Source organism: Xyrauchen texanus, chromosome 18 (genome assembly GCF_025860055.1).
Source record: "Xyrauchen texanus isolate HMW12.3.18 chromosome 18, RBS_HiC_50CHRs, whole genome shotgun sequence".
Taxonomy (NCBI): Eukaryota; Metazoa; Chordata; class Actinopteri; order Cypriniformes; family Catostomidae; genus Xyrauchen; species Xyrauchen texanus.
The window spans coordinates 25,968,291-25,987,101 of record NC_068293.1 but is presented as its reverse complement, the minus strand read 5'-3'; the positions used below and the strand labels follow the sequence as shown (position 1 = coordinate 25,987,101).

Here is an 18,811-nt window from a genome sequence, read left to right as displayed (position 1 = left end):
GTCCACATCATCGGTAGGTGTGACATGGAGCTCCACCTACTTTGAGGCCGACGACAAATTCCTGTTCAGTCAGTTAGAGATAGTTCACCCAAAAATGAAAATTCTCTCATTATCACTCAACCTCATGATATCCCAGGTGTGTATGACTTGCTTTCTTCACCAAAATGCATTTGAAGAAAAATAGAAAGATATCTTAGTTCAGTAGGTCCTTAAAATGCAAGTGAATGGAAATTTTTCTTTTGAAGCTCCAAAAAGAAAATCACAGACAGTCAGCAGAAACTTTATCCATATGACACCAGCTGTTAAATGAATGTCTTCTAAAGTGGCATGATCCCTTTTGGTGCAAAAAAGGTACATATTTAAGTACTTTTTTAACTCTAAATCATGCTCCCTCGCATTGGCATTTGAAACACGGAGAACTGACGCAAGTGCGTCACAGCTGGAAGAGCAGTGCTGTTTACACATGAGAAAGAGGAACACTGGACAGTAGCTTGGTTGGTTTTGGTTTAGATCTTTTTCATTACTCACAATGGTGCATTTGTGTGCTTATCCTGATGTCTCAACCGAGTGGAGAACATGGGATTACCTCTGTATCATGGCAACATGAATACATCACACACGAGACCGCTTGGACTTCACCCTCTCGTGAAACATTAGATTATATTTAAAAAGTACTTAAATATATAATTTTTTTTGCACCAAAAATGATAATGTCACTTTAGAAGTAATTTAACCGCTGGAGTCGTGTAGAAGAAGTTTATGCTGACTGTCTGTGACTTCTGGAGCTTCAAAAGTGAAATCTCCATTCACTTGCATTTTAAGGACCTACTGATCTAAAATATTTTTCTATAAATGAGTTCTGGTGAAAAAAGAAAGTCATACACACCAGGGATATCATGAGGGTGAGTAAATAATGAGAGAATTTTCATTTTTGGGTGAACTATCCCTTTAAGTCAAGTCATTTTTATTTGTATAGCGCTTTTCTCAATACACATCGTTTCAAAGCAGTTTTACAGAAAAACGTATCGTAATGTCTGTAATTTCTTAAATGTTTTAAGGCCCCAGCACACTCACGAATAAGTTCTTCTTAGTCCTTCGCTCAGAGCCAAAAAGAAGTTTGAAACAGCAATGGCATAGTTTGTGAACATTTGCCGTATGTGTGCTGGGGCCTTAATACATTTAAGAGATTACAGACTACGGTACATGTAAACATCAACAAATATCACATTACAATGTGTTATCTATGACCTCATGCCTCATTCCATGAGTAGAATCCAAATGAGATCACACGCTATATGCACCCTCTTTTATTGTAATTCATGATAACACTGATACTGCTGCAAAGATGGGTGTATAATAGTGTGTTAATGGGCAAAAACAGACAAAAGAAAGCTGATGGGCATACCGTCTTTTACTTTGGGCAGATGTGTGAATGCCTTTTGGCTGCAGATAGCACATGAGTGCAGCATCATATCAAACAACAGACTGAATGGGCAACCAAAAGTTTTTGAGTAGATTTTATTCTTTTTGTAGACTAATCAAACCAAAATAAATAAATAAATAAATCACTGAAAAATGTCTATAAGCGAACAATCATACAGATGTAGGTAAGTTTGCACCAGCTCGCTAATAACTCATCACACCGGTGTGTTCATGTTGACTGATCTTAAAGGGATAGTACACCAAAAATGAAAATTCTCTCATCATTTACCTTCTAATGCCATCCCAGATTAGTATGACATTCCTTTTTTCAGCAGAACACAAACAAAGAATTTTAGAAGAATATTAGGGATGTCCCGATCAGCTCCCGATCCGATACTTGCATTTGTCTAGATAATATAGCTGCAGACTGTTTTTTGTTTGTTTACAAATATAACAAAGTAAATAAAATGTCTTCAGTTTAATGCACTCAACTTAGTGCAGCTAGCATTTTTTATAAAACTTACATATAAAATCAACTTCTAATTAGAATGGTGTAATGGCTTATTTAAACTTTAATATTCAGGTACAAAAATAAATGTCAAATCCACTGAGTTCTGTATGGATGAATATAAATCTTACATACATTTACAAATGGTGTAAACAGCTTGACTTGAATAATCACAACTAAAAATGAATTCTAAAAAACTAATTCAAAATTTCACAATTCCACTTAAAAGTGGAGTAAACAGTTACACTTGAACAGGCCCAAGTTCAACAATAACAAAACAGTTATTAATAGTTCTGTTGTCAATATCAAAATGCCATTGTGACATACGGACAACCAGTAAAAACCATGAGAGCATCACACACCGCAGAGATACATTCAAAAATAAGACAAATATATTCATAACAAGCTTTATAACTGCTCCAGTGAGAAATCATTAATATCATTAATTTCACATCTGAAAGTAAAAGGTGAAGTGGAGATTTGGAGTATAAAAGGACTTTAATATTCTGTCTCACCCACACCTATTCAATTGCTTCTGAAGATATGGATATAACAATTGGAGTCATATGGATTATGACTCCAATTCTTTGTGATTTTTGGAGCTACAATGGTCTAATCAGCATTCACTTGCATAACATGGAGATATTTACTAAAATCTTTGATTCTGTTCTGATGAAGAAAGTCATACACATCTGGAATGGCATGAGGGTGAGTAAATTATAAGACAATTTTCATTTTTGTGTGAACTATCCCTTTAACAAGTGCTTCAACAAAAATGCAAGCTCCATATTTCTGCCTTAAAATGCTCCAGAATGTTTTACCCCTTGACTGCCCTTGTAAGTGCATTACTTTGAACAGTTTTTGATTTATTTTATAAACTGAAGGACAAGACAAAATTATTTGGGACAGAGCTTATTTTGTATTGAATATTTTTATTAATTTTTTATTTTGAAAATTCATTTTCAAATTGAATTTGGAAAATGCCTTTAATAAAACAGCAAGGAAATATAATGTACTTTTCCTGCTTCAGTAAGTCTTCCTCAAGACCCAACAATCACAAAGCCATCTCATTGTCTAATCTGGTCTGCTAAATCGCTAATGATTGTGTGTGTGGCTCACCTGCTCTTTGACCTCTATGCTGTGCTCTCCCTCCAAGATAAGAGTGACCGCTTGCATTATCTGTTTCCCATGTGAGCTCATGATCTGGTCTATATGCTACCAAACACAGAGAGAGACAATTAGTGTGTGTGTGTGTGTGTGTGTGTGTGTGTGTGTGTGTGTGTGTATACAACATGTGCTACAGAAAGCTGATAATCTTGTTAGACTCTAAAAAGCTCTAGAAGGGACATGTGCAAGAGAGCATAAACAAAAGGGAGTATATCTGTGTGCATTTTACTGGTCTGGTGGAGAGCAGGTTTCGTAGCAGCCCCAGTGTTTTCATGAGCACATTTGTATCAGGATCAGACAGCAGTCTGAAGAGCTGTTCTGTGCCTAGAGCTCGAACAATCTCCACCTTCACCTTCTGATCTGCCTGGAAAGCCATATTCTGCACAAACACACACACAAAAGCTATTGATAATATACACATGTGCTTTAAGCAGAGATGTATACATAACACAGAGCGTTTTTATATTAGAGCTTTTTTTGTACACCCGTGCCCATGGGACATCAAAAATTGTTTGGATGGTTGGTGCATAATTTGTTTGACCATCAAACAATCATAATCATTTCAGATGAATCATCATTCCAGGTGAGTGGAAAAGGTTTACTCTGGTCGATAGAGAAAATTGAATGCTTGTTAGAAATATTTATTGGAAAACAGATAAAGTGGTAAACTCCTGTCGTAAGCACTCAAGATGGTAGTCTCACTGATGACGCCAATGTAACATGTCAGAGGCAAATAATACAAAATGAAAAGATTCCTGCTGTGTGCTAAAATTGGGAAAACCACTGTGAATTTAGTTGGGCTCTTACCATGAGAGCCCAGATGCCGTTGACTCTCAGAGCTGGACTGACACTTTGTGTGAGGCTGCATAGTAACTCGATGACACCAGATTCTAATATAGGCTGTAAACAAAAAACACATAATCAATTTAAAAGCCCAATTTCACTAGGAATGAAAATATTCTATGTAACACAACCTAGTTTACGAAGTAAAAGCAATAACCATAGCAAACACCACACAAAAAAAAAAGCTTAGCCCTAAAGAGTGTGTATTTGATTATGCTTTACCTCCTTGCTGGGGGAAAACTCCAGCAATAGGTTGCATAGTGTTGAAGAGGCCATAACCAGCACCTCATCTGGTGCGTTCTGTAATAACTACTCAATAAAACAAACTCACATTTAGTTAGGGTTCAACTAGGGTTCAGTTTAAACTTAACATTGTCTGATCATTGTACCTTCATTAGTGGCTTCCATACGGCGTGATCATGGAAACTTGTTCTTAGCTGTTGTACGGATCGTGATAAACTGTGTAGACATCTACAAGAAATATGAAATTTCAATTTAGTCAATAACCAATTGCTGGTAGTATCAGACCAATATATCGGCCAGGCCTATTAATTGGAAAATATTTGGCCCTTTTTCCATTATCGGTATTGGGCGATAATGATGTCCGCTTGCCAGATTAACAGAAATGTTCACTTTCCATTGTTTCAGTTCCAAAATCTATCAGTTCATTTGTCAATGGATAGTCAACAATATCTGTTTTCAAGGTTTTTACTTTTCAAATTTTAGTAAATATTGTATACAATAAGTGTTTGTTTCACTTTAGAAATGTTGTGTAAATCTGATTTGCTGGTTAAATTGTATTATCTATTTCAGCATCTGCCATCCTGCTTGCTAGATATCGGTATCGCCAATTAAAAAATCCTTTCAATTAACCCGATTTTCATTCACAATGCTGCTTTGGTTTTCCACATTTTAAATTTTTATTTTCTGCTTTTTTCTCCACAAGCCCAATTCCCAATACTCTCCAATTCCTTGTTGTGCCGCTGTTACTTGCCTCAATCCAGGTAGCGGAGGACAAATCACAGTTACCTCTGCTTCTGAGACAGTTGGTCAGCACATCTTATAGTGTAACTTAGGCGCATTACAGCGCAGACGAACCACGTCTGGAAGCTCACCCTATTCACCGTGGTTCACACCTGTGCCCCACCGAACCACCATATAGCAACTACGAGGAAGGTAACCTACATGACTCTACCCTTTCTAGCAACCAGGCCAATTGGTTGCTTAGGAAACCTGACTGGTGTCACTCGGCAAACCCTGGATTCGAACTCACGACTCCAGGGGTGGCAGTCGACATCTTTGTACATTAAGCTACCCATGTTTTCCAAATTTTTAACAGTCAACAAGGAAGATTGAAAGTCAAAATGTGCATCATACCTGACTGCTGCTAACCGTACTTTTATACTGGATTCTGATAGGCCGCTAACGATCCTATCCATCATGTTCTCCGTCTCTGTGATCTGTAGTAGGAAATGAGACGAGTGGTTACACATGTCTACATCCTGATGTGATCTGATATAATAAGTGTGGGTGAGAAACACATACATTTTTAAGTTCTTTTTTACTATACATCTCCACTTTCACATTTTCAAATTGAAAGTGGAGATTTATGGTAAAAAAAAAAAAAAAAAAGACATAAATATTGATCTGTTTCACACCCACACTTATTAAATCGCTTCTGAAGAAATTGATTAAACAACTGGATTCTTATGGATTAATTTTATGCTGCCTTTATGTGATTTTTAGAACGTCAAAGATTTGGTTACCATTCACTTGCACTGTATGGACCAACAGAGCTGAAATATTATTCTAAATATCTTTGTGTTCTGCTGAACAAAGAAATTCATACACATCTGGCATGTAAATGAGTAAATGATGAGAGAATTATAATTATTTGGTGAACTATCCCTTTAATCTGTCCAGAAGAAAAGTCTCATAAAGGTGCAGATGAGAACCATTATGTCTCACCTTCTTCCTAATGTCCTCGTCATTGGAACCTAGCGAGGCGTAGAGTTTGAATGCTGCCTGTCTGAGCTCATGTGCATGTTTCAAGTCATGGTCCAACTAAAGAAAGACATAGAACAGTCAGTTAAATGGAGTCTAGATGTTATCAGAAAAGCAGATGGTAACACATGGTATTAACATCTTGGGTAAGTTGATCACAAGTGGTCAGCAATAAATACAGCTAATACATTTTGTTTTGTGTGTGTGTGTGTGTGTGTGTGTGTGTGTGTGTGTGTGTGTGTGTGTGTGTGTGTGTGTGTGTGTGTGTGTGTGTGAGCGTGTATTTATCACTTTGTGGGGACCAAATGTCCCCATAAGGATAGTAAAACCCGAAATTTTTGACCTTGTGGGGACATTTTGTCTGTCCCCATGAGGAAAACAGCTTATAAATCATACTAAATTATGTTTTTTGAAAATGTAAAAATGCAGAAAGTTTTCTGTGAGGGTTAGGTTTAGGGGTAGGGTTAGGTTTAGGGGATAGAATATAAAGTTTGTACAGTATAAAAACCATTATGTCTATGGAAAGTCCCCATAAAACATGGAAACACAACTGTGTGTGTGTGTGTGTGTGTGTGTGTGTGTGTGTGAGCGTGTATTTATCACTTTGTGGGGACCAAATGTCCCCATAAGGATAGTAAAACCCGAAATTTTTGACCTTGTGGGGACATTTTGTCGGTCCCCATGAGGAAAACAGCTTATAAATCATACTAAATTATGTTTTTTGAAAATGTAAAAATGCAGAAAGTTTTCTGTGAGGTTTAGGTTTAGGGGTAGGGTTAGGTTTAGGGGATAGAATATAAAGTTTGTACAGTATAAAAACCATTATGTCTATGGAAAGTCCCCATAAAACATGGAAACACAACATGTGTGTGTGTGTGTGTGTGTGTGTGTGTGTGTGTGTGTGTGTGTGTGTGTGTGTATGAGGTGTCAGGTCACCCTCTTAATATCTGTGATGGCGCTGACAGAGCTCGGGTATTTAAAGTAGTCGGCCAGCATGGACACGAGGTGATCGGTGACACTGGCAATACGCTGTAGTTCTATGTCGGGCTCCATCAGGTAGGCCAGTGTCTCGGCCCCCTCCACCCGCTCCTCCAGTAACCGTTCTTTACTGCACATCCGCACAAGGCACGGCAGAGTCTGTCCACATACACAGAGAAAGAGAACAAGTTTCTATACATTTTCATGGGACTTTTCTAAGATAAATGCAGATGATTTTAGAGGTACCTTTAGTACAATACAGCTGTCATCTGTTCTGATGGCTCCTGCTCGAGACATGTATGTTAAACTGTGAAAGGGGAGGGGGGGTGTTGTTGTTAAGAGCTGAAGCGATGAGACATTTTCACAGATAACCTGGAGTGAGAGATTCACTCACCATTTGGCGGCTGTGAGTTGCATTTCGATGGGTTTGTCCCTATGCATCATTCTAACAAAAACCTGAGAGAGCTGCTCTCCATCTACAATCACTGTGGAACACACACACAGACAATCATTAATATTCAAATATTAAATTCATATTTAAAGTAATGATTAATTGTCTCAATTTGCAATCACACACACACACACACACACACACACACACTTCAATAAAATGTTCTTCAGCCTTGTACCTAATGAGCCAGGTCTGATTTAAATCACAATATTGCAATATTTGATTTGAAGCAAAAATTTTCCTTTCAATGGTAATAGTCACTTCTGATTTGTGAATTGCTATTCAGGATTGTGGGTAGTGTAGTATTTCATGAATTCAGCAATGACACTTACTAATACATAAGCATATACCATCACATAACGACCTTGAAGCTCAAAGTAGGCCTGTCTTGAAAGGTTGGAGATTTTGAATGGGATTTTAGTTTTTTACATCCATAACCCTACTGTTGCACTCTATACTTTTACTTCATTAAAACAGAGATGGAATGATTACATTTGAGAGAGAAAGAAAAAAAAATAGAATACAGACTGATACACAAGTGGCAGACGAACAAACCAAAGGATGCAAACAAGGAGATAATAAGAGAGGGGCACACTCACCATTCACCAGTGTCATGGAAACCTGAGCATTCTCATAGGCCAAGACTGAGACACATTTCAATGCCTGCATCTGTACCTGTAGTGATGGAATTCAAAAAATGTTATTGTTACTCACAGTATACTCACTAACATGCATGACAAATGAATTAATAGATGTACAAGAAGTACAAGTATTATAGATGGCTTCCTTCTCTATCTTTGTGTCCTTGGAAACAAAAACTTGATATAGGTTGTATCACGGGGCATCAAAATTTCCTTGATATTTTAAAATGAAAGAGCTCAATATACTATGAAAGCTGAAACTTTCAGAAATCAAAACTTCCTCCCCAGTCCAAAAGGACCATCTATTAAAACTTAACAGCAGTATCATTCTGAACTTCCACAACTCTTCATATATTTCGGAAAAATCCCAAATTTAGAAACAAGTGGCTGCAGTTTATTTTAACAAGGTCCCTAATCATGTTAGTCTGATATTAACAGTTTCAGCAGCACTTTCAACTCAGATTGGTTAGTGAATCTGTTACAATATAATGCAGGTTTTGCACAGAGTCTGTTACTGAAGGATGAAGTTAGAAACTGTATTAAACTAAAGCAAACCCAAAACTAGTGAGTAAGTGCAGCAAAGCGCTGTTACTTATTTCACATGTATTTTACCAATTTCACTTCATTTCTCCCTTTTAAGACTTAGAAAGCGGGTTGAAAATGGTCATGAAATACTGAAGTATGCCACAAAAACTTTAACTAACTTTATAAATAGATCTCAGGGAAAAAATACAGACATGATTTTATTGATCTCATTGATCTCTGCCTGCATCACCTTTGTTTATTTATGGACCACACTCTTAAAATGGAATACATAGACTATCAATTAATTGCCAACAAAGGCCTTCATCAGCCAACTGACAAAGCACAATGCATCTATGTGAACTTCTGCAGTTAATCCAGGATGAACTTCAAAGACACGTAGTCATTAATCTTACAGTTCATGCAAAAATATTTGTTTAAACACTGGCCCTTAACACTTAGTTTACCAATTAAACTAGTTTAAACCATGACTTGAACTGCACATAATTAACTAATATTGGCATAATATTCATGCTGTTTAGGCAGAGGGGAACTGGTCCCAATAGTGAGCCTAATTTCTCCAGAGGTTATTTTTCTCCATTAACCAACATCTTACTGGGGTTCTAAATACAATTATTACTTATTTTTATAAACAATTTACAATTACACAGTGATGACTCTTAAGACTTAACAGATCTTTTGATAACATTTTCTGTTGAAGCATCATTTTCTGTAAAGCTGCTTTGAAACTATGTGTGTTGTGAAAAGGGCTATACAAACAAAAATAACGACTTGACTTAATGATACAGTATGACCCCTTTAAAAAAATTAACATTTCAGATTTTCGCTATATATTGCTGTTTTTGCCTGTCCCAACAGAAAAGTAAGGGAACTGAGTGGAAAACAGAGAATGAGAAAGACAAAAAATCAGTTTAAGCAGAACTGAGTGTACAGTATGTGGGATATGGCATAATAATTTGTTTTGTTCTGTTTTGTACCTTATAGGAGGGAGAGATGAGCAGAGGAGCGATGTTCTGGATGGCACCATGGTTAAATAAAACCATCTGATGTTCTGGAGTCTGGACACACAAACAGAAATATTGAAAAATGTAAATATGTAGATGCCGGAAAACGGTCAGAGGTCATGAAATTACTTAGCTAATAAACCATTAAGCCATTTTTTTTTTTTACAGTGATTTTACCCAGGTTAAATAAATAAAGGTTAAATGTTCTTCTAAAAATAAAATCTGTCATCACTTGAATCATAACAAAGGATTCAAATGTGGCTAATCCAATTCAAATTTAAAGCTGGAACGATCAGTTTTATAGATCTGAATACCAGTATATTTAATGTGTCATAAACTTGAGTTGTTTTACCTTGCAGCAATGGGCGAAGATTTGGGTGATATATTCTTGTGTGTGCTGTGATCGACTCAGCAGGGACATGAGATGGGGGATCACAGTGGGGTCCTGATGCAAAAAACAAAACAACTTCTGTTTAATCATATGCATATCTTATTTTGTATCTGTGTTTACATGCATCTATTAATGTGATTTAGATTAATATTAATAAAGGTGCTGTGATAGCGACATTTAAGAAATTTGATGTGGGGCTTGAGTCTTACGGTGTAGAGCAGCTGCACTGGGGTGACTGGGCTGATGAAAACAGTTCTTAAACAGCGCAGACATGCCTCAGTGAAGATCAGATCAGAACACAAGAGGCCTGCCGAAATACAAAAGACAACAGTGCATTTCTTACTAGAAATCAGCAAAAGAGAAATGGTGGGAGACTGATAGAGTGAGTGATGGAGAGAGGGCACAAGGTAGAGAGAGGGAACCTTGTAGCAGGGCTGGGATGATGTGACAGTCCACAAGGGACTTGATGTTGTTTTCGGTACCCATGGCCAGACTCCCCAACACAACCGCACATTCGGTCCTCAACTCGAGACTGGATGAGCTCTGCTGGAGAAGGTACAGGAGTCTACACACACAACACACACACTATATTTAGATCATCAGTGATTACCCTGGAAAACATCACCTTGAAAAAACATCATAGAACAGCAAAAGAGAAAGTCAAATGTATGAGGGGTGACAGGAGTGAAGTGGGCCGACCTACCTCGGCACGGCTCCCAGCACAATCAGGTTGGCTTTCTGCTTGTTGTTTCCGATAACGGCATTCTTCATGTCACTGTCAATACAAATCCAATCACGTATAACACAACTCACTGTACAAAACACAAATTGTGACAAAAAAGAAAACACATGTTGGAGGTGCTATTGTTAAGGTAAGCCGATCTAAATAGATCTCTGGTTCTGTATCCCAAGCACAGGCAAAACGATCTGTATTTACATAGTTACTCTGTATTTGAATGATCTGACAATTAAAGAGACTGATAACAGTACAGCAAACAGCAACACCTTCCTGGCAGAGATCTCATGACTCATTCTGGTCATATTTAGCATATACAGGCAGTAGCGCTAATGCTGCCTTTAAGTCCTCATGTAACGTTCCTACTTCTGAGTTTGGTCATTCTGTAAGTGTAAAATACATTTTGAATTTTTATCTCTTTCGCTTCCCGACAAAGACAGGGTGTTTTTTTTAAGTGCTGATGTGAAGGGGAAAGGATGAACATTAAAGGGAGAGTTCACCCAGAAATCTCATCCCAGATGTGTATGACTTTCTTTCCTAAACTGAACCTAAAAATAATTTTATACGAATATTTCAGCTCAGTAGGTCATCACAATGTAAGTGGATGGGTACAAAAATGTGAAGTTACAAAATTCATATAAAGGCAGCTAAAAGTAATCTATAAGACTCCAGTGGTTACATCCATATCTTCAGAAGTGACATGATCGATGTAGGAGAGAAACCGATCAATTTAAGTCTTTTTTTATTATAAATGCTCCCCCTTCCCTAGTAGGTGGAGATATGCACGAAAAATGTGAATCACCAATAATAAAAGAAGAAAGTGAAAGTGGAGAATGATAGTAAAAACGTTTCCCACCCACACTTCTTATATGGATTTAAACACTGCAGTCGTATGGATTACTTCTCAGCTGTCTTTATGTGCTTTTGGAGCTTGAAAACTTTGGTAAAGTTTGGATTGGAACAACAGAGGAGAGCTGATGGTTTTATTCTAAAATTCTTTGTGTTCTGCAGAAGAAAGTCATACACATCTGGAATGACATGAGGGTGAGTAAATGATGAGGGAAGTCTCATGTTTGGGTGAACTATCACTTTAAGTATGAAATTGATGCTTTATGAAAGCATCTTTTCATTCTTCTGCTGCCACTGTGAATGATGGGAAATGTAGTTTAGTAACACAAGCCTGTTACCTCCCTGTAAACCGGATAAATGAGTAGTATTGTAAGACAACCTTTATTGATATTCTTTTTTAATAGTACAAAATGCACACAAACAAAACTGTACGGTACACAGCAGTTAGTTTATTATCTAAAAATAAATATTCCGGGTTTAATAAAAGTTAAGATCAACCGACAGCATTTATGGCATATTGTTGATTTCCACAAAAATTATTTTGGACTAGTCCATCTTTTTCTTTAAAAAAGCAAAAATCTGGGTGACAGTGAGACACTTATAATGGTAGTGAATGGGGCCAAACCTTAAATGTTAAAATATTCAGTGTTAAAAAAATACAGCCACAAAACATAAAAAATGTGTGTGTTGTTAACATGATTTTAGTGTGATAAAATCACTTTCTAACCTTTTTTGTGTAAGGTTATATCCTATAACTTTACAGTTGTATAATTTTACAACTTTGCTGCCATGATGACTTAACAGCGCAAACATTAGAACCCTAAAATGACTGTTAAAATAACAATTTAAACAACTTTACAGCTCAAATAATACTCAAGTTTTATCAGAATAATCAATGTAGTTGTTTTTATAAAATCATTAGCTTCACACATTTCTGCCTGTAACCTTGATGTTCACGTCTTTTTAAAGAAAAGGAGAAACTAATCAAAATATTTTTTGTGATAATCAATAATCAACAATGAACCCGTTTACACATGGTATTAAAATAAGTTTTTGGTGATCCGATCACATGTAGTCACAGTCAGCGCCAAATACAGGTCTAAATGGGGTCTAAAACATTTTGTGATCGGATCACAAAAACTACACATGAATATGGTCAAATGTGACCGTAATGAGGTGTGAACATTTAAACTTTGTTTACTTTGTCAGTTACGAGTGGCATTAAAAGGAAACAACCATCCAATCAGAACATTTTAAAAAGCGGATACAAACAAGAGAACTTCACGGATCTTCTTCAGTGTGTCTGAAAACAACATGCAGGGACACTTCTAAGAAGTATAAATGTTTGCAGCTTAGGTTAATGGTCTGCATTTGTATAGCACGTTTTTAACCTTAGCGGTTTTCAAAGCGCTTCACACTGTGACTCAATTCACACACACACACACACACACACACACACACACACACACACACACACACACACACACACACACACACACACACACACACACACACACACACACACACACACACACACACACCCGAGGGCAGACAATTCTGCTCGAAATGTTGCGTTTAAGCTTAGATAAAATTTCAGCTGAGAAATAGCACACTTTTTTCACACTTTGTCTTTTCTAACTTTGTTGCGGTTTATTAACATGCAGTAACACACAGACATAGTGATTGAGTCCCTCACCTGACCACATGTGATCGGATCACCTGAGACGCATCTTAATACCAGGTTTTAAAGCGGGACATAATATCACCAATGCTATCAATTAAGATTAATTTGTATTAAATCCAGAATATTCCTTTAAAGAAAATATCATGTTTTAGGTTATAACTATTCATTTATTTTTTAGTATCGAAAACATATTTTTTTGAATATTAATAATTTGTGAGTCAAAAATATCAAGATGTTTTTTACACCACATGACCCAAACAAAATGTGCATTTTCATAAAAATTTAAAAATAAATATCAAATTTTAAATCTTCAGGCTCAGTCTTGAGGGTCTCAATGTGTCCGCTTTGTTTTATGATTTTTATGGTCAACATGAACAACAAAATGGCTACCTACATGCTGGTTACACCACATGACTTTGATTTGGATTGAACACAATTGTTTCACTGCTTTTTTTTTTTTGATTATTCTGCAGTCATGTAAAAACAATTTTTCAAGAATTTCAGCTTTTAATGAGATAGCATTTTTTTTTTTTATGTATTTTTAATTTAATAGATCTGGACAAAAAAATGGGTGTCACATCACTAACCCTTATACATGGCCATATTATGCACCTGTTACCCTCTGATATTGTATTGTATCATGAATTTTGAAAACAGAATCCACGTTATACTCTAGATTGTTCACTCACTGTCACACACATGCATTTTTTCAACTCCAGTATCTGAACTAGTAAGGGACGTTTGGGCTGTTTCTATGTAGGGTGGTTAAACAGTGGTGCAAAAGGTTGTTTTACACAAAAGTGTTTTATGGGCGAAGCCCTGAAAAAATGGTTGGAGTTAAAAAACATGTACATGCTAAATCTGTACACTTTTTCTAGCAATATCTAATCATCTGTTCTCATCTTTTTAAAAGAAAGACTTTCCTCTATTTTTGAAAGTCTGTGAAACTTTTGAATACTTGCATTAACTTCCGTGGCATAAATTTAATGTGAACACTAGAAAGAACAAGTCAACCCATCGCTAAACTGCGACACAGCTGTTGCTTGTGTTTTCAGAAAACCGGCGCCATTTAGTAGTGGAGAGAGAGCTCACGCGCTCAAAGTTGCTAGATTGTGCAACTTAATCGTCACCCCTGACAGAATATTTCCAAACTGTGTAAGTGTAAAGATCAGATTGGGGGATTTCACCACTTGAAATCTGGCAACCCCAAATGTGTCAATCTAATTCTGAGTAGGGCTGTGTATTGATAAATATTTTATGATTCGATCTGATTCTGATTCAGAAACTCTCGATTCAATTCAGATTCAATATCGATTTATTTTATTTATAATGTCCCTTTTGCATACATATTAAAGAAATGATCTTCCAATAAATGCTGTTAATTATAAAGGGGACCTTTTGACTAGGTGCATTAGGAAAATAATAATTTGATCACATTTTGGGTTTTTAGAAATTAACAAATAAATGCATTTAATCAATATATAAGATGTTATATTTCATATATTATTTTTGTTACATATTTATTGTTTAATTGCATAATTTGTAGGTATTTACATTGATTTGTTGAACACGTGCTAAATTAGGTACGGTCTCTTTAACAAAAAAAGTTTTTTCTGTAAACTGCGCCTTTAAATGAGCACATATTTACTAGAGAGGACTCAAATGGCTTTACCTCATCTGTGCGATGCATGATTAGAATTAAAAGTTTTTTTAAGTTGTTTTTGATCAACAACTGACTGTAAAGAACAGAAAGGGTATTAAAAGAGACAGTGTTCAATGACAAATGGTTGCGTGGATCTCGTCATGGACACAAACAACACAGAACAACTATTACTCTCAACACACTGTGAAAGGATCTCGCTGCTGAACACTTCACAACTAAACAATTACTGGTGAATGAAACTTTAGTCACTTAAGTCACATAGCATGAAATTTGGTTGCAAATGTGAGTGATTTCTCGGGATTTAAGAATCAATATCGAGACTGTTCATATGAAGATTGTGATGCTTCAGAAAAACAATACTTTTACCCACCCCTAATTCTAAGTGGCTAATTGCCATTATCTGTTATTTATCAAACATAGAGAATTAAAGATTTTACTTGCATTATTAATTTGAATACATGACACAATTAATCAAAAGGGGATGGTAAGGGGGGATGGTGGTTTTACAGTGGGGATGGTTTTTAGTATTTTTTGCAAAAGGGTGATGCATCCCCTCGCATACAATATAAGATTTAATATTATAAAAATGGTTGGAGCTGATATGTTATTGTAGAAACACAAACTGAAAGAAGAGCAATGTGCAGTCACTTTAAATAATAAAATATTCAAAGAATTTGCATAGTTACTCTAAACAAAGGCCAAGTAAAATTACCGTTTAAGGTCAAGTGTAACCAGAATTTACATTCTGATGCATCAACAGTGGCAAAGTTTGTTTGTGGCAGTCAGGAAGCATCAGGCTAACAGAAACCAGAGCTGGGGCTCAGAGTATAAAAATAAAAATAAAGATGAAGAGACCCGAGAAGCAGCCACCCAGACACGGTAATCACAAGCACACAAACTAAAGCACAGCACCAGAACAATACAAACAAACTCACACAGATAATGTTTTTCTAAAACAAACCCTAGAACACTCTTGCAAGGAACAAACTCATGTACACACATCTTAGGTTTAAAACACATCCTCACTGCGATAGCGTTCACCTTTACAGAAGTGACACAGAACACAGTGATCTGTAAACACAGACCAGATAACTCAAACACACACACGATGGACACATGGTTGTGTACTCACATTACTCCTTGCAGCACGTTCTGTGGGTCAGGGTCAAAAAGCCGGTCAACATAGTGGCGACTCGTGGCTGTGACTTCCTGCATGGTGACAAACGACAACACAAAGATGATTCAGCAAACTCATCCCTCCTTAGGCATCGAAACAGCCCCCAACCCTCATCGTCGTCCCATAGCCTGCTCTCCTCGCTCACAGGGTCATAATATTCAATCAGCCTGTTCATCCATATAGTCACCAGATGTTGGTGGAAGTCTCTGGAAGGAGAGTGGAAAGCGGCCACCACTTCACACACTGCAGCTCACTCGTGCAAGACGTCAATTTCAGGCTGGAGAAATGTGGGAATGATGGTCAGATTTCACCCCAGAAAGTGTCTGTGCAATCAGCAAGAATTGCCATAAAGGTTATTTAATGTTTCAAACCATCCACTGAAAAACTGTATCAGCTCTATGGATTGAAACATAGCATGATAAGTGATCTGCAGTATCACTTTCATCAGATTGCAGAATGTTAGCTATCTGCGATTACCCACTGATGAAATTGGAAAAACGTATTTACATTACATTATATGATAAACATGAATATATTTTATTCCCTTTGTAGCCATAGTGGGTCAAACATTCAAATTCCTGTGATCTACCCCAATCCCCTTCTCCAGTTTGTTCTGCTAAGTAGTACATTCCCATTGGCCTTTTGTCAAAGCAACACCTATGACCTAAATATGATTGCATCCCTATAAACAACCTCTCAGGTTACGGATTCAGACCTACTGTATACTGTACAATATAGAAGAAATGGAAAACATCCACTACAATGGAAAACATCGCAAAATCTCTTTTTTTGTTCTGCTTTTCTCTGTCCCCACATCCTCTACATTGGTAACAAGAATACTCTATGAAAGTCATCTTTGTCCAAAATGTTTATTGCATATAGTCAGATTCATTTTCCTCAGTGCACCACCCACCCCTAGAATACTGTGGCGACTATTAATTCAGAAAGGACTTCCTGATTAATTAGAAGTTTTGTATGGCAGAAATGGGATTTTAGGCCATTGTTTAGATAAATAATTATAGGATAAGTATTTAGTTGTTCACAATTATTTGGCTTTTTCTGAAAAAGATTTCGATAGAAAACAATGACTCAATCTACAATTTCAGACGGTAATAAAATCTACTTAAGCAATCACTAATCAATCTTGTGTCAAGGCTGACAGATTCTCACAAGCATGCTAGGGAGCTACTGATGACAGATACAAGCTTACTGAGAAGCATCACTGAGAAATACTACAATCACATAGATATTAACAGACACACACTTTCCACCTGGGAGTTAAAAGATGCATTGCTCAAACAGATGACAGATGCTCTCTATATATATAAAACAAATAATGGGATCTCAGGAGAAAAAAACTAAATCAATGAATTTTCCTATTGATGTTGATTATTTGTATGTTTTATTGTATGTTCTTGCAGGGGGCAAATTGTCACTTAAATAAACAATGTTAATATACTGGACAACATTCCCCTTTCTGAGATGTGCATATATAACAAAGATTAAGCCTCCAATAATACCTGTTATTATGCTTTGCTTAGGACAGCGGAACAAACAAAAATAAACTGAAGGGAGATAATCACTTACTTTTGAAATTAATAATATTATTTACAATTCTGGGACCCCACACAGCAGAACTAAGGTTTGAAAGATCTCCTTTACTAAAAAGCACAAACATTCTTTAACGAAACTTAGTATTCCACGAGAATACCATGCTACATGAATACGGTAATCATTTAGTACCGATCCATAGATCAAAGTACCACGGTACCACCATACTAAATATGAGGTGATCAACATGTGTCAAAACACACAGGACAGACTTCCATGGCTGTCAAAAGAGGGGCGTAACCACAACACTAGCCTATTCGGACCATCATTTGATCACCTCATCAGAGAATAACAAGCAGATGTGAGTTGTTTTTGGAGCCTGAGCTCTAAATATAGGTTGAAAACTAAATATCACTTTGATTTGACAGCTCAGAGCACAACCAGCTCTGCTGTAAGCAACATAAACACAAAGTCGGCCATGACAAAAACACACCATGTAATATCAAATCGCGCACTAAAGTCTATCTAAAATGTTTAATGTATATCTAAATGATCCTGAAGTGAAAATGTGAGGGTTTTATGCGGTATAATTAGAAAGACTCACAGATAACACGCTGATGCGTAAAGGGGCCTCAAGCAGGCACGCCATCATTCACACAGCGGAACATTCACAGCGGCACTTTCCACTCAAAACACCCTCGGCTGAATATTCACAGCTGTATATTCCACACACACTTGAATCAGCAGACCATCTAAAGGAGCACTTTCCACATCTTTAAGAGCAGACTGGAGTAGACGATCACTATTTATTTGTTATAATGTTGAATTAATAACGAACAAAATAAAATATTAAATAAAACTACGGAGGAATTCAAGCATGAATATTAATGAGGAATAATACGTATTGATTAAAACATGAACTTTTAAATACAATTTAAATTTAATAAATTGATTAGTGTTCCAATGGAACTAACACTTTTGAATCCAAAGAATAGTACCTGGAATAAAGTATACCCAGCAATCTCTGTTAATTGAATAACAATATATGCATTTTATGTTATCCACAAACATCCCCAGATAGCAATAAGTCGGCGGTCCGCCGGCGGCGCGCCGGCGGCAGTAGAAGCGGCAGAATGGCGAGATCGCAAACACGTTCGACGGCGGTCCGCCGGCGGCAGCCGCTTTTTAAAAGCGGCAGC

General features: G+C 36.8%; 1 protein-coding gene across 5 annotated transcripts in view; it reads right to left on the bottom strand.

Moving 5' to 3' along the window:
• Nucleotides 1-18,289, bottom strand: part of armc8 (armadillo repeat containing 8) — a 40,709-nt gene extending 22,420 nt beyond the window's left edge. For 2 of the 5 annotated variants that reach the window (XR_007972500.1, XM_052148852.1), the window contains exons 1-18: nucleotides 18,217-18,289; nucleotides 16,017-16,093; nucleotides 10,656-10,727; nucleotides 10,375-10,517; nucleotides 10,162-10,259; nucleotides 9,914-10,006; nucleotides 9,535-9,615; nucleotides 7,973-8,048; nucleotides 7,317-7,407; nucleotides 7,169-7,229; nucleotides 6,881-7,081; nucleotides 5,909-6,004; nucleotides 5,318-5,400; nucleotides 4,330-4,411; nucleotides 4,163-4,249; nucleotides 3,905-3,997; nucleotides 3,327-3,476; nucleotides 3,050-3,145 (exon numbers count right to left, since the gene is read on the bottom strand). Coding sequence is in view for 4 of the 5 variants with exons in the window: in XM_052148852.1 (XP_052004812.1) it covers nucleotides 3,050-3,145; nucleotides 3,327-3,476; nucleotides 3,905-3,997; nucleotides 4,163-4,249; nucleotides 4,330-4,411; nucleotides 5,318-5,400; nucleotides 5,909-6,004; nucleotides 6,881-7,081; nucleotides 7,169-7,229; nucleotides 7,317-7,407; nucleotides 7,973-8,048; nucleotides 9,535-9,615; nucleotides 9,914-10,006; nucleotides 10,162-10,259; nucleotides 10,375-10,517; nucleotides 10,656-10,727; nucleotides 16,017-16,093; nucleotides 18,217-18,264 (1,728 nt within the window). In the remaining variant the exon portion in view is untranslated. Of the gene's footprint in view, nucleotides 1-3,049; nucleotides 3,146-3,326; nucleotides 3,477-3,904; nucleotides 3,998-4,162; nucleotides 4,250-4,329; nucleotides 4,412-5,317; nucleotides 5,401-5,908; nucleotides 6,005-6,880; nucleotides 7,082-7,168; nucleotides 7,230-7,316; nucleotides 7,408-7,972; nucleotides 8,049-9,534; nucleotides 9,616-9,913; nucleotides 10,007-10,161; nucleotides 10,260-10,374; nucleotides 10,518-10,655; nucleotides 10,728-16,016; nucleotides 17,212-18,216 lie in introns of those variants that run through there. The other 3 variants (XM_052148853.1, XM_052148854.1, XM_052148855.1) reach the window with 3 other exon arrangements.
• Between the last annotated feature and the right edge of the window lie 522 nt (nucleotides 18,290-18,811).